Source organism: Somniosus microcephalus, chromosome 7 (genome assembly GCF_052327205.1).
Source record: "Somniosus microcephalus isolate GS21.2 chromosome 7, FLI_Smic_1.0, whole genome shotgun sequence".
In the NCBI taxonomy this organism is placed as follows: domain Eukaryota; kingdom Metazoa; phylum Chordata; class Chondrichthyes; order Squaliformes; family Somniosidae; genus Somniosus; species Somniosus microcephalus.
The window spans coordinates 237,971,601-237,989,065 of record NC_140993.1 but is presented as its reverse complement, the minus strand read 5'-3'; the positions used below and the strand labels follow the sequence as shown (position 1 = coordinate 237,989,065).

The 17,465-nt window shown below is 45.6% G+C and overlaps 1 protein-coding gene across 1 annotated transcript in view; it reads right to left on the bottom strand.

Moving 5' to 3' along the window:
• Positions 1 to 17,465, bottom strand: part of LOC147115166 (grainyhead-like protein 2 homolog) — a 155,282-nt gene that overhangs the window by 40,082 nt on the left and 97,735 nt on the right. The window contains exon 8 of the mRNA XM_085993467.1: positions 11,029 to 11,123. Within this exon, the coding sequence (XP_085849593.1) occupies positions 11,029 to 11,123 (95 nt within the window). The remainder of the gene's footprint in view (positions 1 to 11,028; positions 11,124 to 17,465) is intronic.

Sequence of the window (17,465 nt, the reverse complement as noted above, 5' to 3'; positions counted from 1 at the left end):
CTCCACCACCCTCTCAGGCACTGTATTCCAAATCATAACCACTCAACCAATCATAACTTATAAAATTCTAACAGGACTAGACAGACTAGATGCAGGAAGGATGTTCCCGATGGTCGGGGAGTTCAGAACCAGGGGTCACAGTCTAAGGATAAGGGGTAAGCCATTTAGGACAGAGAGGAGGAGGAATTTCTTCACCCACAGAGTGGTGAACCTATGGAATTCTCTACCACAGAAGGTAGTAGAGGCCAATTCATTAAATATATTCAAGAAGGAGTTGGATATATTTCTTAAGGCTAAAGGGATCAAGGGATATGGGGAGAAAGCAGGGGCAGGGTACTGAATTTGGATGATCAGTCATGATCTCGTTGAATGGCGGAACAAGCTCGAGGGGCCTACTCCTGCTCCTATCTTCTATGTTTCTATGATTTGCCTTTAACAAATCCATGCTGGCTTTCCTTAATTAATCCACACTTCTCCAAGTGAATGTTAATTTTGTCCCTGATTATCGTTTCTAAATGCTTCCCCACTACTGAGGTTCAACTGATTGGCCTGTAGTTGCTGGGTTTATCCATTTTTGAACAAGGGTGTAACATTTGCAATTCTCCAGTCCTCTGGCACCACCCCCGTATCCAAGAGGATTGGAAGATTATGGCCAGGACCTCCGCAATTTCCACCTTAAACTTCCCTCAGCATCCTAGGATGCATCCCATCCGGTCCTGGTGACTTATCTACTTTAAGTACAGCCAGCCTTTCTAGTGCCTCCTCTATCAATTTTTATCCCATCCAGTATCTCAACTACCTCCTCTTTCACTATGACTTTGGCAGCATCTTCTTCCTTGGTGAAGTCAGATGCAAAGTACTCATTTAGTACCTCAGCCATGCCTCCTGCCTCCATGTATAGGTTTCCTTTTTGGTCCCTAATCGGCCCCACCCCTTTTCTTACTATTCGTTTACTATTTATATGCCTATAGAAGACTTTAGGATTCCCTTTTATGTTAGTTGCCCATCTATTCTCATACTCTCTCTTTGCCGCGGTTATTTCCTTTTTCACTTCCCCACTGAACTTTCTATATATAGCCTGATTCTCACTTGTAATCTCAACCTGACATCTGTCATACGTCCCCTTTGTTTGCTTCATCTTACTCTCTATCTCTTTCGTCATCCAGGGAGCTCTGACTTTGGCTGCCCTACCTTTCCTCCTTGTGGGAATGTACCTCGACTGCACCCGAACTATCTCCTGTTTAAAGGCAGCCCATTGTTCAACTACAGTTTTGCCTGCAAATCTTTGATTCCAATTTACCTGGGCCAGATCCATTCTCAACCCACTCAAATTGGTCTTCCTCTAAATTAACTATTTTTATCTAGATTGCTCCTTGTCCTTTTCCATAGCTAATTTAAACCTTATGATATTATGATCACCGTTCCCTAAATGTTCCCCTACTGACACTTGCTCTACTTGACCCACCTCATTCCCCAGAACCAATGCTTCCTTTCTCATTGGGCCGGAAACATACTGATCAAGAAAGTTCTCCTGAACACACTTCAGAAATTCTTCCCCATCTCTGCCCTTTACACTATTACGATCCCAGTCTATATTAGGATAATTGAAATCCCCCATTATTACTACTCTATAGTTCTTGCACCTCTCTAATTTCCCTGCAAATTTGTTCCTCTATATCTTTCTCACTAGTTGGTGGCCTATAGAATACACCTAGCAGTGTAATGGTACCTCTATTATTACTTAACTCCAACCAAATAGATTCTGTCCTTGACCCCTCCAGGACATCCTCTCTCTCCAGCACTGTAATATTCTCCTTAACCAATACTGCCACTCCACCTCCTTTCTTTCCTTCCCTATCTTTCCTGAACATATCCAGGAATATTTAGTACCCAATCCTGCCCTTTTTTGAGCCAGGTCTCAGTTATCGCCACATCATATTCCCATGTGGCTATTTGCACCTGCAGCTCACCAACCTTATTTACCATGCTTCCTGCATTTACACACATGCACTGTAAACCTATCTTAGACCTTGTATTCTTTTAGTCTAATCCAACCTAATACCGTACTATCTCTCACTCCCAATTCTTTGTGCACTTCGTTTCTTCTTTCTAATGCTACATCCTGGTACCCATCCCCCTGCCAAATTAGTTTGAACCCCCCCCCCCCGCCCCCCGCGAGGATATTGGTCCCAGCTGTTAGGTGCAACTCGTCTGGCCTGTACAGGTCCCACCTCTCCCAGAACCAGTCCCAATGTCCCAGGAATCTAAAGCCCTCCCTCCTACACCATCTCACCAGCCACGTATTCGTCTGTTCTATCCTCACTAGTTTGTGGCACTGGGAATAATCGGAGATTACTACCTTTGAGGCCCTGCTTTTTAATCTCTTGCCTAGCTCCCTAAAGTCTGCCTGCAGGATCGCATCCTTCTTTCTACCTCGTTGATACCGATATGGACCATGACCTCTTGTTCACCTTCCCCCCCTTAGAATGATCTGCAGCTGCTCAGTGGCATCCTTGACCCTGGCACCAGGGAGGCAACATCCCATCCTGGAATCACATCTGCCGCTGCAGAAACGCCTGTCTGTTCCCCTGACTATTGAATCCCTCGTCACTATTGCTTCCCCAATCTTCCTCCACCCCACCCCTACCCAACCCTGTACAGCTGCGCCACCCGTGGTGCAGTGGACTTGGCTCTGGCTGTATTCCCCAGAAGAACCACCAGTATTCCGATCCCATCTCACAAACACACTTCTCAATAACTGCACCACTACCAGCATCAGAACCTTATCACACTACATCCACCATCTAACTATACACTGACAATCACACAACCCACTATTGCATCCTTCACAGGCACTGCTCACACCTCAGACACATCTCTTCAACCATGTGAGGCATCGCAGGTACACACAAACACACCTGCCAATACACTCATTCAAGGTCACGTATTAGTTCTGCTATAGAGGAGTCAGATGAGGGCTCCACAGGGCCAAGCTTCAAAAGAAGGCTGATGGTTTTGACAAACCAAATGCTTGGTGCAATGGACAACCTGCCTGAAAGCTTACAGGTCGTGGCTAGGGGTGGAGGAGTCCACCTGCAGATTGGCCCGTGGCTTGACGCAGAGCTGGGAACCCATCCTCGCCAGCGTGAAGGGGCTGGCCAATTCCATCCAGCGACCTGTGGAGCCCACCATCTTACAGCATCTCATGACTGAGGTTGCAGCTTCCATTGTAGCCATAGCAGATTTCATGGAACACCAAACAACTTCCATGGAGCGGCAAACTGCTGCAATGAAAGCTCGGGCAGCTGCCATGGTGGCTCTGGGCTCCTGGGTTGAAAGGGGCTTGCGGGGTGTCTCGGCTGCCCAGAGATCTGTCCTCCAGATCATCACTGGGCGGGCTGAACAGAAGCCCTGAGGTAGTGGCGTGGGAATCATGGAGCAGGAACCTACTGGCCTCTCTCCGGGTGGCAGCATTGCTGCTCCCTCCCCCGCCACTGCACCATTGCCCTTGCCGTTGCATGTCAGCCAGGCGGCCCTGACTGCTCAAGTCCATGCTGAGATGGTGCAGTCTAAGGCTGGGCCATCACGGCCCACAGCCACTCGAGGGCAACCCAGGAGAACATCTGAACTGCCCTCTTCAGACTTTCCGCAGCCATCCACCTCGCCAGCAGCTTCCACTGGGGTTGCACTTCGTAGAAGCATCAGAGTAGGTGAGGGCACTTGTAGATAGCCACCAAGGGTAAGCACCAGGGTGAATCATTGAATATTTGTAAGTGCTGTTGGTTATGTCATGTGTTCATTGTTTATTTTTGCTGTACACAATGTTCTCCCTAATTTTAAATTTGGATGCATGGTCCTGTTAACGGGCTGCGCGGCCCATTCAAAGTTTTGCGCATGTGCCAAATTTTACATTGGAAAAGCTGATCCCGGTCTGCGCGGGACCGGCAGACAGCTACACAGCCATGCAACTTCGAATGAATGTTGCGCCTTGCCGTCCGGTCCCTCCTCTTCCTCCAGCAGCTGGTGCTGCTCTGCCTGGCCTCATCTTCTCCTCCCATTCCTCCTCCGGCCCTAGGGGGACCCCTAGCAAGAGCCCCATGACCAAGCACTCCCTTTCTCCTGGTGACTCCTAAAGGGTCTCCAATAAGGTACAGTAGTACAGAACTCACTCTCTTTTGGTGAAGTCCTCAGAGAATTTGCAAAATAAATGTTAGGGTGTTGGTGAAGTCTTGACAAAGTGTTCCAGAAAGTCTCCTGATGTGTATCTAAAGTCCTCTTCAAACGCAGTGTAGTCAGTCAATCTCCAGCAGCAAGTGAACAGTGAAAGCTGAGCATGGCTCTAAGTAGCGCTGGCAATCCTCAGCAACGACTTCTTTACTCCTGTTCAGCTGGTTGCTGTTAGAAGAGGTCCTTATTTGCAGCGCTAGCCAGCAAAATGATGTGAAGCCTCTTTAATAAGCATTAGGAGCCACTTTAATTGGTCCATCAGAGCCTTAATCATCCTCGGGACAGCTGATCCTAGCACGCTCTTCAACTCCTTTACCAAGATGGCATGTTGTGCTAAAGACGGGCTAACTAGCTCAAGGCCCCATCTTGGTCACCTTGGAGACTGTGCAGCGCCTAAAGTATCAGGAGAAAATAGCCCCCAGAAAGTAAGTATAAAGGGATTTTACTCTGACTGGTGGGTTGTGAAAAATGGTGTTCCCTAGGGATCTGTACTGGGGCCTCAGCTTTTCACTGTATATATGACTTAAATGAAGGAAGAGAGAGCTGTACATCCAAGTTTGCAGATGACACTAAGTTAGTCGGCACAGTAAGTTGTACATAGATAGATTGAGTGGGCAGAACTGTGGCAGATGGTATCAAAAGTGGATGACCTCAAACTTCCCCATAAAATGCCAAGTGTTTGACAGAGTAGATACAGAGAAGCTATTTCCTCTGGTGGGGGAATCTAGAATAAGGGGGCATAATCTTAAAATTACTGCTAGGCCATTCAGGAGTGAAATCAGGAGGCAGTTTTTCCACACAAAGGGTAGTAGAAATCTGGAATTCTCTCCCCCAAAAGGCTGTGGATGCTGGGTCAATTAAAATTTTGAGGTAGACATGGGTATCAAAGGATATGTATCCAAGGCGGTTATGTGGAGTTAAGGAACAGATCAGAAATGATGTCATTGAATGGCGGAACAGGCTTGAGGGGCTAAATGGCTACTCCTGTACTTGTGTTCCTAGTTATTTACCAGTTATTAGGTAATAAAGGCTTTTACAAATGGACCGGACCATCACTTGTGGGACATTTTGAAGCTCACAATCTCAACCGCCTGAAAGTCTACACTTGCTGCGTACCATACCGTATATAAACTTTAACTAGGAGAACACACTTTCCTGGGCGCTGTGTTGGTTTTACGGGCTGGGTTGGTTTTACAGGCGTGCCTGGCTCCCGGAAGTCAGTGTTAAGTGCAGATTCACCCAAGACCAAGCTCCGGGATCCAGTCACATCCCATAAAACCCAAACCCAGGAAAATACACTCATCTATTTTAAGTTAACTAAAACAAGCTATTAAGGTGACACCACTGCCAAGTTAGCAAATAGACAGGTCTCTGCCATTAAAAAAAATGTCTACTAAAAAGTCATGGGGTCAGGAGGTCACAAGGCCATCAGATGTAATACATTGAGGTACAATTTCTGCAGGGGTTTTCCTGATCTCCCGCCATAACCTCTGTGGAAACCCCAGAGAAACAATAGGAGATCAGGAGATCACCCAGCCGGAAATTCCAGGCAATTATTTTGGTTGCTGTTTGCGAAGAAAAAACATTTCCTTCAATGATGGCATTTTTTTTTCTCCTTTGGGTAATTGACGTTTGGAAGTTCAACTAAGGGATTCCCTATGCAGGAGTCACCACACAAAAGATATGAAAGCCATCGACTAAATGTTATATTGAGTTCGAGAGTGATTTAGTTAAGTCCGAAACTAGGGTCGTAAATCTGAACAAAGCAAACTACGTAGGTATGAAAGGCTAGTTGGCTAAGGTAAGTTGGGAAACTAGATTAAAAGATATGATAAGCAATGGCAAACATTTAAAGAAATAATTCATAACGAAAATACATTTCCTTAAGGAATAAAAATCCCATGGGAAAAATGGTCCAACTGTGGCTAACAAGAAAAGGTAAGGATAGTATTAGATTAAAAGTGTCTTATAATGTTGCCAAAAAGAGTAATAAGCCTGAGAATGGGAGGATTTTAGAATTCAGCAAAGGAGGATCAAGAAATTGATAGAGAGAGAAAATAGAATGAGACTAAAACTAGAAAGAGACATAAAACCAGATTGTAAAAGCCTCTATAGGTATGTAAAAAGGAAGAGATTCGCGAAAGTAAACGTGGGTCCCTTACAGGCAGAGAAAGGAGAAATTATAATGGGGAATAAGGAAATGGCAGAGACATTAAACAAATACTTCGTATCTGTCTTCATGGAAGAAGACACAAAAAACATTCCAGAAATAGTGGGGAACCAAGAGAGAATGAGCAACTTAAAGAAATTAGTATTAGTAAAGAAATAGTACTGGAGAAATTAATGGGACTAAAAGCCGACAAATCCCCTGGACCTGATGACCTATATCCTAGGGCTTTAAAAGAGGTGGCTACAGAGATAGTGGATACATTCGTTTTGATCTTCCAGAATTCCCTAGATTCTAGAACGGTTCCCACAGATTGGAAAGTAGAAAATGTAATCCTGCTATTCAAGAAAGGAAGGGAGAGAGAAAACAGGGAACTATAGACCTGTTAGCCTGACATCAGTAGTAGGGAAATGCTAGAATCTATTAGGGACGTGGTAACAGGGCACTCAGAAAATCATAATTATGATTGGGCAGAGTCAACCCGGATTTATGAAAGGGAAATCATGTTTGACAAATGTAAGAGTTTTTGTGGTTGTAACTAGCAGCGTAGATAAGGGGCAGCCAGTGGATATAGTGTATTTGGATTTTCAGAACGCATTTGATAAGGTGCCACACAAGAGGTTATTGCGCATGGGATTGGGGGTAATATTAGCATGGATTGAGGATTAGTTAATGGACAGAAAACAGAGTAGGAATATAAATGGGCCATTTTTGTGTTGGCAGGCTGTAACTAGTGGGGTACCACAAGGATCAGTGCTTAGGCCTCAGCTATTTACAATCCATTTCAATGACTTAGATGAGGAGACCGAGTGTAATGTATCCAAGTTTACTGATGATACAAAGTTAGGTGGGAAAGTAAGTTGTGAGGAGGATGCAAAGAAGCTGCAAAGGAATAGAGACAGGTTAAGTGAGTGGGCAAGAACATGGCAGATGGAATATAATGTAGAGAAATGTGAAGTTATCCACTTTGGTAGGAAAAATAGAAAGGAGAGATCGAGGAGACTAGGCCCATATTCCATAGAATTTAGAAGAATGAGAGGTTATCTCAGTGAAACACATTGGACCGTATTTTCCGATGTCTACGGGTGTGTATGGGCTGTGTACCCACCCGTAGGGACATCGGAAATGCCGGTTTCAGGCATGCAAAGTGCACGCGCTGAAAACCAGCATTTCCGATCTGTCAAGAATGCTCAATGACGCCTGCCCCGGAGAAGGGCCTCTGCGGGTGGAGCGTTCCGCTTTCTGCAGAACCTCCGCCCGCTGAAAACACTTAAAAATCTTACGTCTGGTAAAAGCAAGCGTAAGGCCTGCTTTTTCCAGCATAAGAGTTGAAAAAAAGTTTTTAAAAATTTTTCACTCATTTATAATTTTAAAATACTTTTTAAATTGGTAAGTTTATTTTTAGCCCCGTAAAACACATTAATTGTTTTTTTCAAAAACTTAAACTTTTGTTTAAAATATTTAATTTAATGTAATTTTAACTCATTTAAAAAAAAAATTATTTAATGTTTTAGTGTTTTTTTGGGGCGATCTCCATTCATATATTTGACAGGTCTATCTATCAAAAGTATGAAGGGTAGATGCTGAGGGGATGTTTCCCTGGCTGGGGAGTCTAGAACTAGGGGTCACAGTCTCAAAATAAGGGGTCGCCCATTTAGGACTGGGATGAGGAGAAATTTCTTCACTCAAATGGCTGTGAATCTTTGGACTTCTCTACCCTAGAGGGCTTTGGATGCTCAGTCGTTGAGTATATTCAAGACAGAGATCAATAGATTTTTAGCTATTAAGGGAATCAAGGGATATGGGGATAGTGCGGGAAGGTAGAGTTGAGGTAGAAGATCAGCCATGATCTTATTGAATGGCGGAGCAGGTTCAAGGGGCCGAATAGCCTACTCCTGCTCCTATTTCTTATGTTCTTAAAAGCAAAATAATGCAGATGCTAGAAATCTGAAATAAAAACTGAAAATACTGAAACACTCAACAGGTCAGGCAGCATCGGTGGAGAAAGGAAAAAGTTAACGTTTCAAGTCAATATGACTTCTGCCAAAGATCAGAAATCTTGAATCGTTAACTTCTTTCCTTTCTCCAATTCTTACAAGAATAATATGAGTTGAAAAACATTGTTTCTTGGATATAGCTTTGTGACAGCCATGAGAAACTTGCCCAAAATCAGTTTTACAGATGTCAAAAGAAAAGGGCAGTAAAGTAACGCAACACTAACTATCATAGGCTTCATTGTGCACATACTTCCAACTTTGAAAAGGTGCAGCAGCACTTGCTGCATTTAGACTTGGTGTAGAGCTCTAACAAGAAGGATGATAAGCTCCGTGGAAACAGCCAACGGCAAAACAACTGAGAAAGGTGAAGAAACCCAACGTCAAGACTCAGTTTACCCCGGGCTATCGTGTGTGTTTTTAAAATGTAGTCAGCAGCCAAGAGTACTTCCAGGCTGCCACCCTTGTAGTTTGCGGTCAGGAGGCGCCAGAGACCACATCGCTGTGACTTTCTTTTCTGATCTTCACTGCCTGCAACTGGAAGACATCATTAACTCAATTTCCTGAGCACCTGGCTCAACGCAGCTCAGAATGGTAACCAGCTCAGAATGGTAACCGTGAAAAGCGGGACTTGAACATTCCTCCATCGATGCTGTGCCACAGAATGTTTACACATTCATAGCACTGCCCATTGTGCACAACCCAATTGAAAGGAGCAATCTTTGTAGCTGCCATGTTTTACCAATGTGTGCAAGTCATTGCAACTATTTCTGGCAGACAGGAGCAGCAGCGTCCTGTGTCAAAGACTCTCATATCTGAAAGGACCGAGTGAAAGAGCCAGGTTTGTTCATAATATGTACCTGACAAACTTTCTTCCTGCAGTAACCTTTTAAGTCAGTTCAACTATGACTGTATCCTAGCAACATGAAATGTCATAGCAAGTTTAATTGTAACCCTTAGTCATGCAGACAATGCCTGTCTGGAGAGGTAGAGTGGAGACTTAAAAGTTAAGCCACATTTTAAGAACTGGATTGAAATGTCCTAGTTTTGTTTAAATAAATCGATAATTTAGTTATCTTATATTCTGAACAGCTAGTCTCAAACCCATCAATGGTGTTGCAAACCATTTTTGCATAAGCCTCTTAAAAAAGTTAAAAGTCAATACAGAGACCACTGCCTATCCATTTACCAGAGGAATGCTCATTCAATGGCAGTTACTCAATACTATCAAAACACAACCCTTCCCTTAATGGCCTAAATGGAAGAGAACACAAGAGGAGGGAGTTACTGATAATAGGGAAGTCTGCCAGTAATGCGACAGCTCAGGATAATCGGAAAGTGGGACATGTTCAATTGAGGCTTTCACAGACCTTACACGTGTCACTTCAGCTGTGCCTTCTGACCTAGTGGAAAGGCTGGAGGTTTTAACCCATTGACCCGAACCCTCAGTCTCTCCCCTGAACTTTCCTGCCTCGTGGAAACTGTACATCTTAGCTTTCTGTGGAAATTCAGACTGTTCTATAAATGGACACAATCAGACCACATACACGTAGGTGTGGCAGGGCACAAAAATGGCAGATCATTCTGGAGTACATGTACTTTTCCTCAAAAGGATCTAACAAGACACACACACACCACACTAAATCGGCTTAATGATACATTTTTGTTTCTCTACACAACCCTAAGCACGAAGACATTTTGTGAATTATTCCTAAACAATACATTTCCAATACTGGCCACATCCTTCCATGCCATTTAAAAAGAAATAATTTTGGATTTTCCTACAACGCTGTAATGGCAGAGTGGACTGGCAACAGTCTCTTAGCCGAGCAGGCCAGACTATAATTACAATTTTTTCTCACCCCCATCCCCTCCCCCGCACCCCACTGGCTCCCCGCACCCCACTGGCTTCCCACTTTTATGAATGGGATCACATTGACTTTGACTGTCCACCTTTATTGGTTCCTTGTCAAATGATAAGCTAACAAGGGGGTAATCAATTACGTTTAAAAGGGAGAACTCCCTAAGCTCTACTTCAAGTTTACCCCTTCTATATTTATGATGATGGACTTCTCAATCACAGCCAGTGAATACCTGGCAGCAGACTGGCGTAATGAAAGCTTACATTTCTGCTCAAGATTAATGACATTCCATCGAGTTTATTCTGATGAGATCAGAGTGCAAATATTGAAAAAAAACGCACAAAGAATTAAAAATACTTTTATAGTACGATCAATTTGAGACAACAATTTCCTTCGAGCTGCTGCCACTCCACTGCCGTAACTTCGCTGGAGGTGCAGTGGAAACCCCATATACACACGGAGACAGGGCTTTCTGTACGTCTGGCTGAGTTACTGCAGCAGCAGCTCCTAGGAAATTCCCAGCCAATAGAATTCTGCATTGCCATTTGAGAATTTGCTACTGCGTTGACGAAATAAGCCCTTTGACCTCACCTTTCAACTGCTAGCTCTAGGTCTGCAGACACAGACTGACCAATACCTGGTTTGGTCAGGACAACATAGTGAAAACAAGAATCTTCGTCAGAAATGCCGCACATGGTTAGTAAAACTAGGGGCTGCGTGAAGAGGGGGCATCCAAATATCAACAAGGATCGTTCATTATATTTTTAAAAAAACTCACCTTGGCTTCCTCGTTCACATCCCAGGTGAAGGAGATGGCATTGTAGGCAATTTCTTCAATGTTTCCAATGGTGTTGAAGCTCTCTTTGTAATCAGCTGGAGGGGGAAGAAAAGAACAAACAGCAACGTTAAGTCACCAAGCATAAAAGCATTGAGTTGTGGAGGAAGAAGTGTGACTCAAGGATGACGTCAGGACTAACATTAAAAAAAGGACAGGATCTAATGTGGTGCCTCCCTGGCGTGAAGAGCCAGCTGACAACATCTAAGCTCACAGACAAAGAATGACCAATTTGGCAAGGTACTGGAGAATGGCCAGCACCAGAAAAAATGACCCTGAAAATCTGCGGGATTGTCGTAAAAGCCCAACTGGTTCAGTAATGTCCTTCAGGGATGGGAACCTGCCATGCCTACCTGGTCTGGCCTACACGACTCTAGTCCCACACTACGTAGCCTCTTAATGTCCTCTCAATTGACCCCACCACCTTCTCAGAGCAACCAGGGATCCACGCACATCCCAAGAACATTTTTTTTAATAGCCTGCTGGCAATCATTGTCCACGGTCGTATTCCAGTGGTTATTTGGGGACGGTACTAGAGGACAACGAGTGTCTATTGAACCATGCCACAGCAAGGAGTCCACACCTTCAGTAGAGAAAGGGACAACATTTATAAGGAAGGAAAGTAAAAAATGTTGTTAAAAGTAATTGAATGGATGAGCATGGATCAAGATCTTAAAATCCATGTTTTAATGATGACAGGTACTCTTTTGTTCTGAGTGTTGCAGATTAGATGACAATATCCCAGTTTATTCAGTAAGGGAGTAACCCGAGACAGCAAATGATGTTACTTTTCATTGCACATTACCTGCATCACTATCTGATAGCATAGTTCAACGGTAGCAGCGTTTAACTGATGCTATGCAAACCCACAGAACTGCAAACGTTGCAGACTAATATCCAGACAAAAAGAGCTCTGTATGTATGACAAGATCACAAGATAAATACAGGGGAGGAAGGCTATTTTCTAGATACAGCCTGCATTGCCAACCCCAATCATGTTTCTTAAATGATTCCAGGGTGTTGGCCTCCACGGCTCTATCCACGTATTGATCGGTGTGTGTATGTGTATGTGTGATATATAGAAGAACTTGCTGCTTGTCTCCATTAAACCTGGAAGAGGGCGGGTTCGGATTTCAGATTTTTATAAGTTTTATCATCTCACCCGACCCCCAACTCACCCCAATGTTTCTGAGCTGCACTCCTGCTGAGCAAGAGGCTGCATCAGAAGTGGAGTTTTGCAATTTCAGGGCTATGGGGGTAAATGTTCAACTTGTTGCTCAGGCATAAAACCGCCATTGTGGATCGACTGCCCATTACAGAAACCCTCCCATTTAACTTTCAATTGAAACCAATGGAGATGAAAATCAGGCGGTTTCTATAACAGATGGTCGATCTGCAACAGCACTTGATGAACGTCTACCCCATCATGTCTCCACAGCATAGTATAATAACCTACCCCGATGGTGGGGAGTGTGTTCAGGAACCCAAGTTAATATATCTATTACCCATCCTCTACCAATAACCACGTTAACATCTTTACAAATTTATGGCCCCATACCTTCCTACAATTTTACTTTTGGTAGCTCAGTTGTATTTTGGTTTGGTATTTTTTTTTTTTTTTTAAGACAACTAAATTAAACATTTGGACTGATTCCTGTATTTTTCCTATTGTTTTAATTATTTTCTTCCCATCAATTCTTTCCCATCCCCTGTTGGGGCATTTACGCCTTGCTGGAGCACAGTTCTTTGGATGCTGGGGACCCTCTAGCACCTCACGCCTCACGGCCAAGGTTCATATCTGAGCCTAGACAGAGAGTGTGGGGAGGATATTCAACTGCAAGGAGCCAAGCCTGATCCTGTACTCACTGTCCAGTCACGTGGACTACCAGCAGGGGTTGCTGGATAGCAATCAAGAGCAGCGAACCTGGCCATTTTCTCTGCCTTGACACAGGCTCACTGGGATCAATGCTGGCACCCATACCACTGACCCAGCTGAAACCAACTAACTCAGGACAAACCTGGGATCAAATACAAGATCTTGCTGGTTCTCTATGGTTCAACTACTTGCTGCATATACTCATTGAGCCAGCAGAGGAACTTAGTAATTGAAAGTGAAGATTTCCCTCTTTGTTTTGTCAATTCCCCCAATCCCAGATTTCTCTGGCCTAGCACCACAAAAAACTGAGCAAACAGTTGAGTGGCTTGCTTTCAGGCTTCAAGCTACGATGGGTTACAGGATGAGCTTCTTTATCGACAGATTCTGAACTCTTTGGTGAGACAAAGAAAGAAATTGCAATTATGTGCAAAAGCAAAATACTGCGGATGCTGGAAATCTGAAATAAAAGTGCATTTATATAGCACCCTTCACATTTTCAGATGTCCCAAATAGCTTCACAGCCAAATAAGTACTTTTGAAGTCTGGTCACTGTTATTATGTAGTCAAACGCAGCAGCCAATTTACGCACAGCAAGGTCCCACAAACAGCAATAAGATAATGACCAGTGGTGTTGGTTCAGGGATAAATGTTGGCCAGGGCATTGTGAAAACTCCCCTGCTCTTCTTCAAATAAGGCCATGGGATTTTTTTTTTTACATCCACCTGAATGGGCAGTTTAACTTTTCATCAAAAAAACCCCCAGCATCTCAGCACTGCCCTGAAGCGTCAGCCTAGGTTATGTGTTCAAGTTCGGGAGTGAATTTTGTACCCAAGATCTTCTCATTCAGAAGTGAGTGTGCTGCCACTGAGCCAAGCTGACACTACCTTAGAATACACTGCAGAATGTGCGTTTGTCCAGGAAAGGGACATTTTTTTATTCCTTACAATACGATGATCTGTTGTACAAAACCAAGGTGAAAAAGTGTGTGAATACTCAGAAGAGTTAATTCTATTGGCATTTTGTAAGGGTTTAACATCCTTATAGAGATTGGCCATGTCACTGTGAGCTTGTCATCTGTAAAAAAAAGTTGAAGTTCAGTAGAGTGGGGCCTCAAGCCCACAGTTGGAGAGGAGTTGGGAGAATTAATTTTTAATTCTGCAAAAAGCTCTGGACACTGACCACTAAATCACCAGTTGGTGTGGATTTTAAAGGATCAGCAATGGCTCTAGCATATTAAAACAATCACCAATCGACTACCAGTCTGGGGAACCAGCATATTTATCTACACAAATTGCTCCGCTCATCCCACCCAATAATTTTGTATGCTGATAGCATAACGAGTTTAATGTATGCACAGTCCCTAACTCACTGGAGTGTGGATGTTATTGTTCAAAATCTAAGTCAACTATTAAAAAATCCTGAATGAGTGAATGCAGTTTATACTGAAAGAGGTGACCATAAAAATCGAACTTAAAAAAACACAAAATGGAAACCTCCACCCCAGTGGCCCATATCAAATGAGTTGTGGCTGAACGAGTCCATGATCAAACAAAGCAGCCTGCTCCTAGCTGACAGCATGTTAGCTGATTGTATCAGGAAAGGTCCCGTTAACCTTGAACAAAGGCAAGTAAAGCTACTTAACAATTCCCGAGGACCACAACTTCCTGACTGCATTTGCTTTGGTGCTTGATCAGTGCAGGGTAAATAAGATCAAATATATGAGTATCAGAAGCCCCCTGTTTGCACTACTGTGGAAATCAGACTGCCCACCTAGGCCTGCTCCAGGTTATGATCCCTATCTCCACTCTGCAATGCTTATCGTCTTTTCTAGCAGCGTTTCCTGCTCAGAGGCTGAAATGTGTGACCATGAATATCTCCACAGCTTCTTTGGTCAGCCTGTAGAGGATACTGAACTACAGGCGGAGGTGGGGAGTGCAAGCGGAATTCTCACCACCTCCAGGCTACAGTGCTTCATACTAATATGCTCTTATCAGGTTAAGTTACCCACAAACTAACGAGTCAGCTTGGTCCAAGTCAGCAAGTGCACCAGTCACTGGTATACTCTGCACCCACTAACTAAAACACTCGGTACGGATTCTCCTGAAAGCTCAGTTGGTTAAGGAAGTGAGTAACTCAGTCACAGAGACCAGGATGGTCGGAGGTTCCATCTCTGGTCTGCGCTGAATTAGTTGATCTCAGCCAAGGTGTCAACAGGTGTGCCCTAATTCGCTTCAACACCCTTGGGTTATGGAGAGGAAAATAAAACGGCATGGTTTCCTGCTCCTGCATACTATCAAGCAACCAGTGCTGGAAGTATCCACAAATGGCCACTGGCACCAAAAACCATAGCCCAGCAAGGAGTCAACATCTTCAAGAGAGATGGGGGAAGGGGAGACGAAACATAAAAAAGGAGAGAAAAAACAGCATCCTAACCAGGCTAAGCTGAGGCTCCCTTAATGACTCAGTTGGCAAGTAAAGTGCCCAATATACAATTGAACAGAGAGTCCTGCAATCGATCCTGGCGCGGGCCGAGTTAGTTCATCTAAGCCTAGGTAACGGTATGGGTGCTACCAGCAACCTCAGCACAGCTGGAGTAAGAGCAGAAGTCTAATGTAAACTGTCAGAGGCGCAAAGAGAAACCTAGAAATAAATATAGCTGTAGATGCAAAATAAAGCTAAGAAATTATGGCCTAGAAATTCAGTATAGCCACGTTTGGGGCGCTACAGCATGGCGTTCGCTAACTTTTGCGCCCGGCGCAACTTAGCGCCACCGTCGCCGATATTCAGTTGCATCGCCCCAAGAGGTTGCTGCTGCGCTAAAGCAGGCGATGCACGACTATCATTAGGCGCTAAGCCGGCGATCCGGGGCGCAAACACCGAAGATGGGCGCAGCACAGGTGCAGCGAGGTGCTCATTGAGGGCAGACAGTCAGGCGCCAGTCAGCACTTAAAGGGGGAGGGTGGAATTGCTTGGCTGCCACGCCCTGCACACTGCAGCCCTAAGGCAAGGCCTGAACACTGCTTCTGGAACAGCTCCACGCCCAGGAGAATGGAGAAGGCCAGGGAGAGAGCGCAGCGCTTCGGCGAGGGTGACCTGAGGCTGCTGGTTGGCGCAGTGGACCGCAGGCGCCATATCCTCTTCCCTGAGAGTGGCAGGAGGCCGCTGCCCGCCGAATATCGGAAAGCATGGAGGGATGTGGCAAACAGGGTCACGTCCAACAGCATGGTTGGCAGGACACCAACCCAGTGCCGGAAAAAATTCAACGACCTCACTCGGGTTGTCAGGGTGAGTACCCTTTCCAGTATCCTCCTCATCCCTGCATGTGCACCTCACTTTATGGCCAAACAGGTCTGAAAGCCCTAATGGCCAGCCCTTATCCAGCAGCTATGGGACTGTCATGAAAAGCACTTGCGCAATCAGGACTTTAGACACTGTCAGGGCTAATCGAACATGGGAGGCAGTGCGGGCAAGATCAGGGCTTGACACTGTACTTAGAGGCGGTCCTTTCTCTTGCAGGCCAAGCTGGCGCATAACAGAAGACAGCAGCGACAAACCGGGGGAGGCCGTCCTGACCTGAAACAACTGAGCGACCTCGAGCAGCGAGTGGAGCGGATCATGGCAGGCCGGCTGAGTGGCCCCGTCGCCACTGGAGATGCTGACCCTGTTCTGGGCACCAATGGTAAGGTCATCACCTTTTTGACCTCTCCCTTTCCACTTGCGCCTCACACCAGCATCCTTTGCCACTATCAAACCAATGCAGTGCACAGCAGCACTCATGCCTCCCTCGCTGCCACCCTGTCCTCACTCTAAAGCAACTCTTGTGCCTCCCTGCTTTCAGATGGTGACTCGCCAGGTGTGGAGGCGGCCCCTCAAGCTGGCACTGTGTCCGAGTCAGACATAGAGGAGGAGGAAGAGGAAGCCAGCCCATCAGGGACACCCTCAGCCGAGGCAGCCCATGGCCATGATGGTGACATGTCTTCCCTGGAGGGGAGCAGGGAGGAAGGGTCGGAGGATAGTGAAGCTCCGGGGACCAGCGGGCTGCAGCAACGCAGGAGGGGTGGGGAAGCTCGGCGGCCTTCTCCCCGGAGGGCGAGTGCGGCCTCCAGACCTGCTACGGTGAGCGCAGAGGTGGTGCGGCTCCTAGCGGAAATGGGCGCCCAGGCTGAGCGCAGGCACACTGAGCTCATGGCTGCAGTGGCAAGGATGCCTGACTCCATAGAGTCACTGGCAAGGAGTGTGCAGGAAATCGGGGCAGCACAGGCCAGGAGTCTGCAACAATTCAGTGCAGCACAGGCCAGGAGTCTGCAACAATTCAGTGCAGCACAGGCCAGGAGTCTGCAACAATTCAGTGCAGCACAGGCCAGGAGTCTGCAGGACATCGCGGCAGCACAGGCTAGGAGTCAGCAGGACTTCGCTGCTTCACAGGTGGCCTCTAGCCAAGTGCTCAGTTGTGCCGTGCATTCACTGGCTGCTGTCATGCAGACACAGACCAGGGCCACATGGG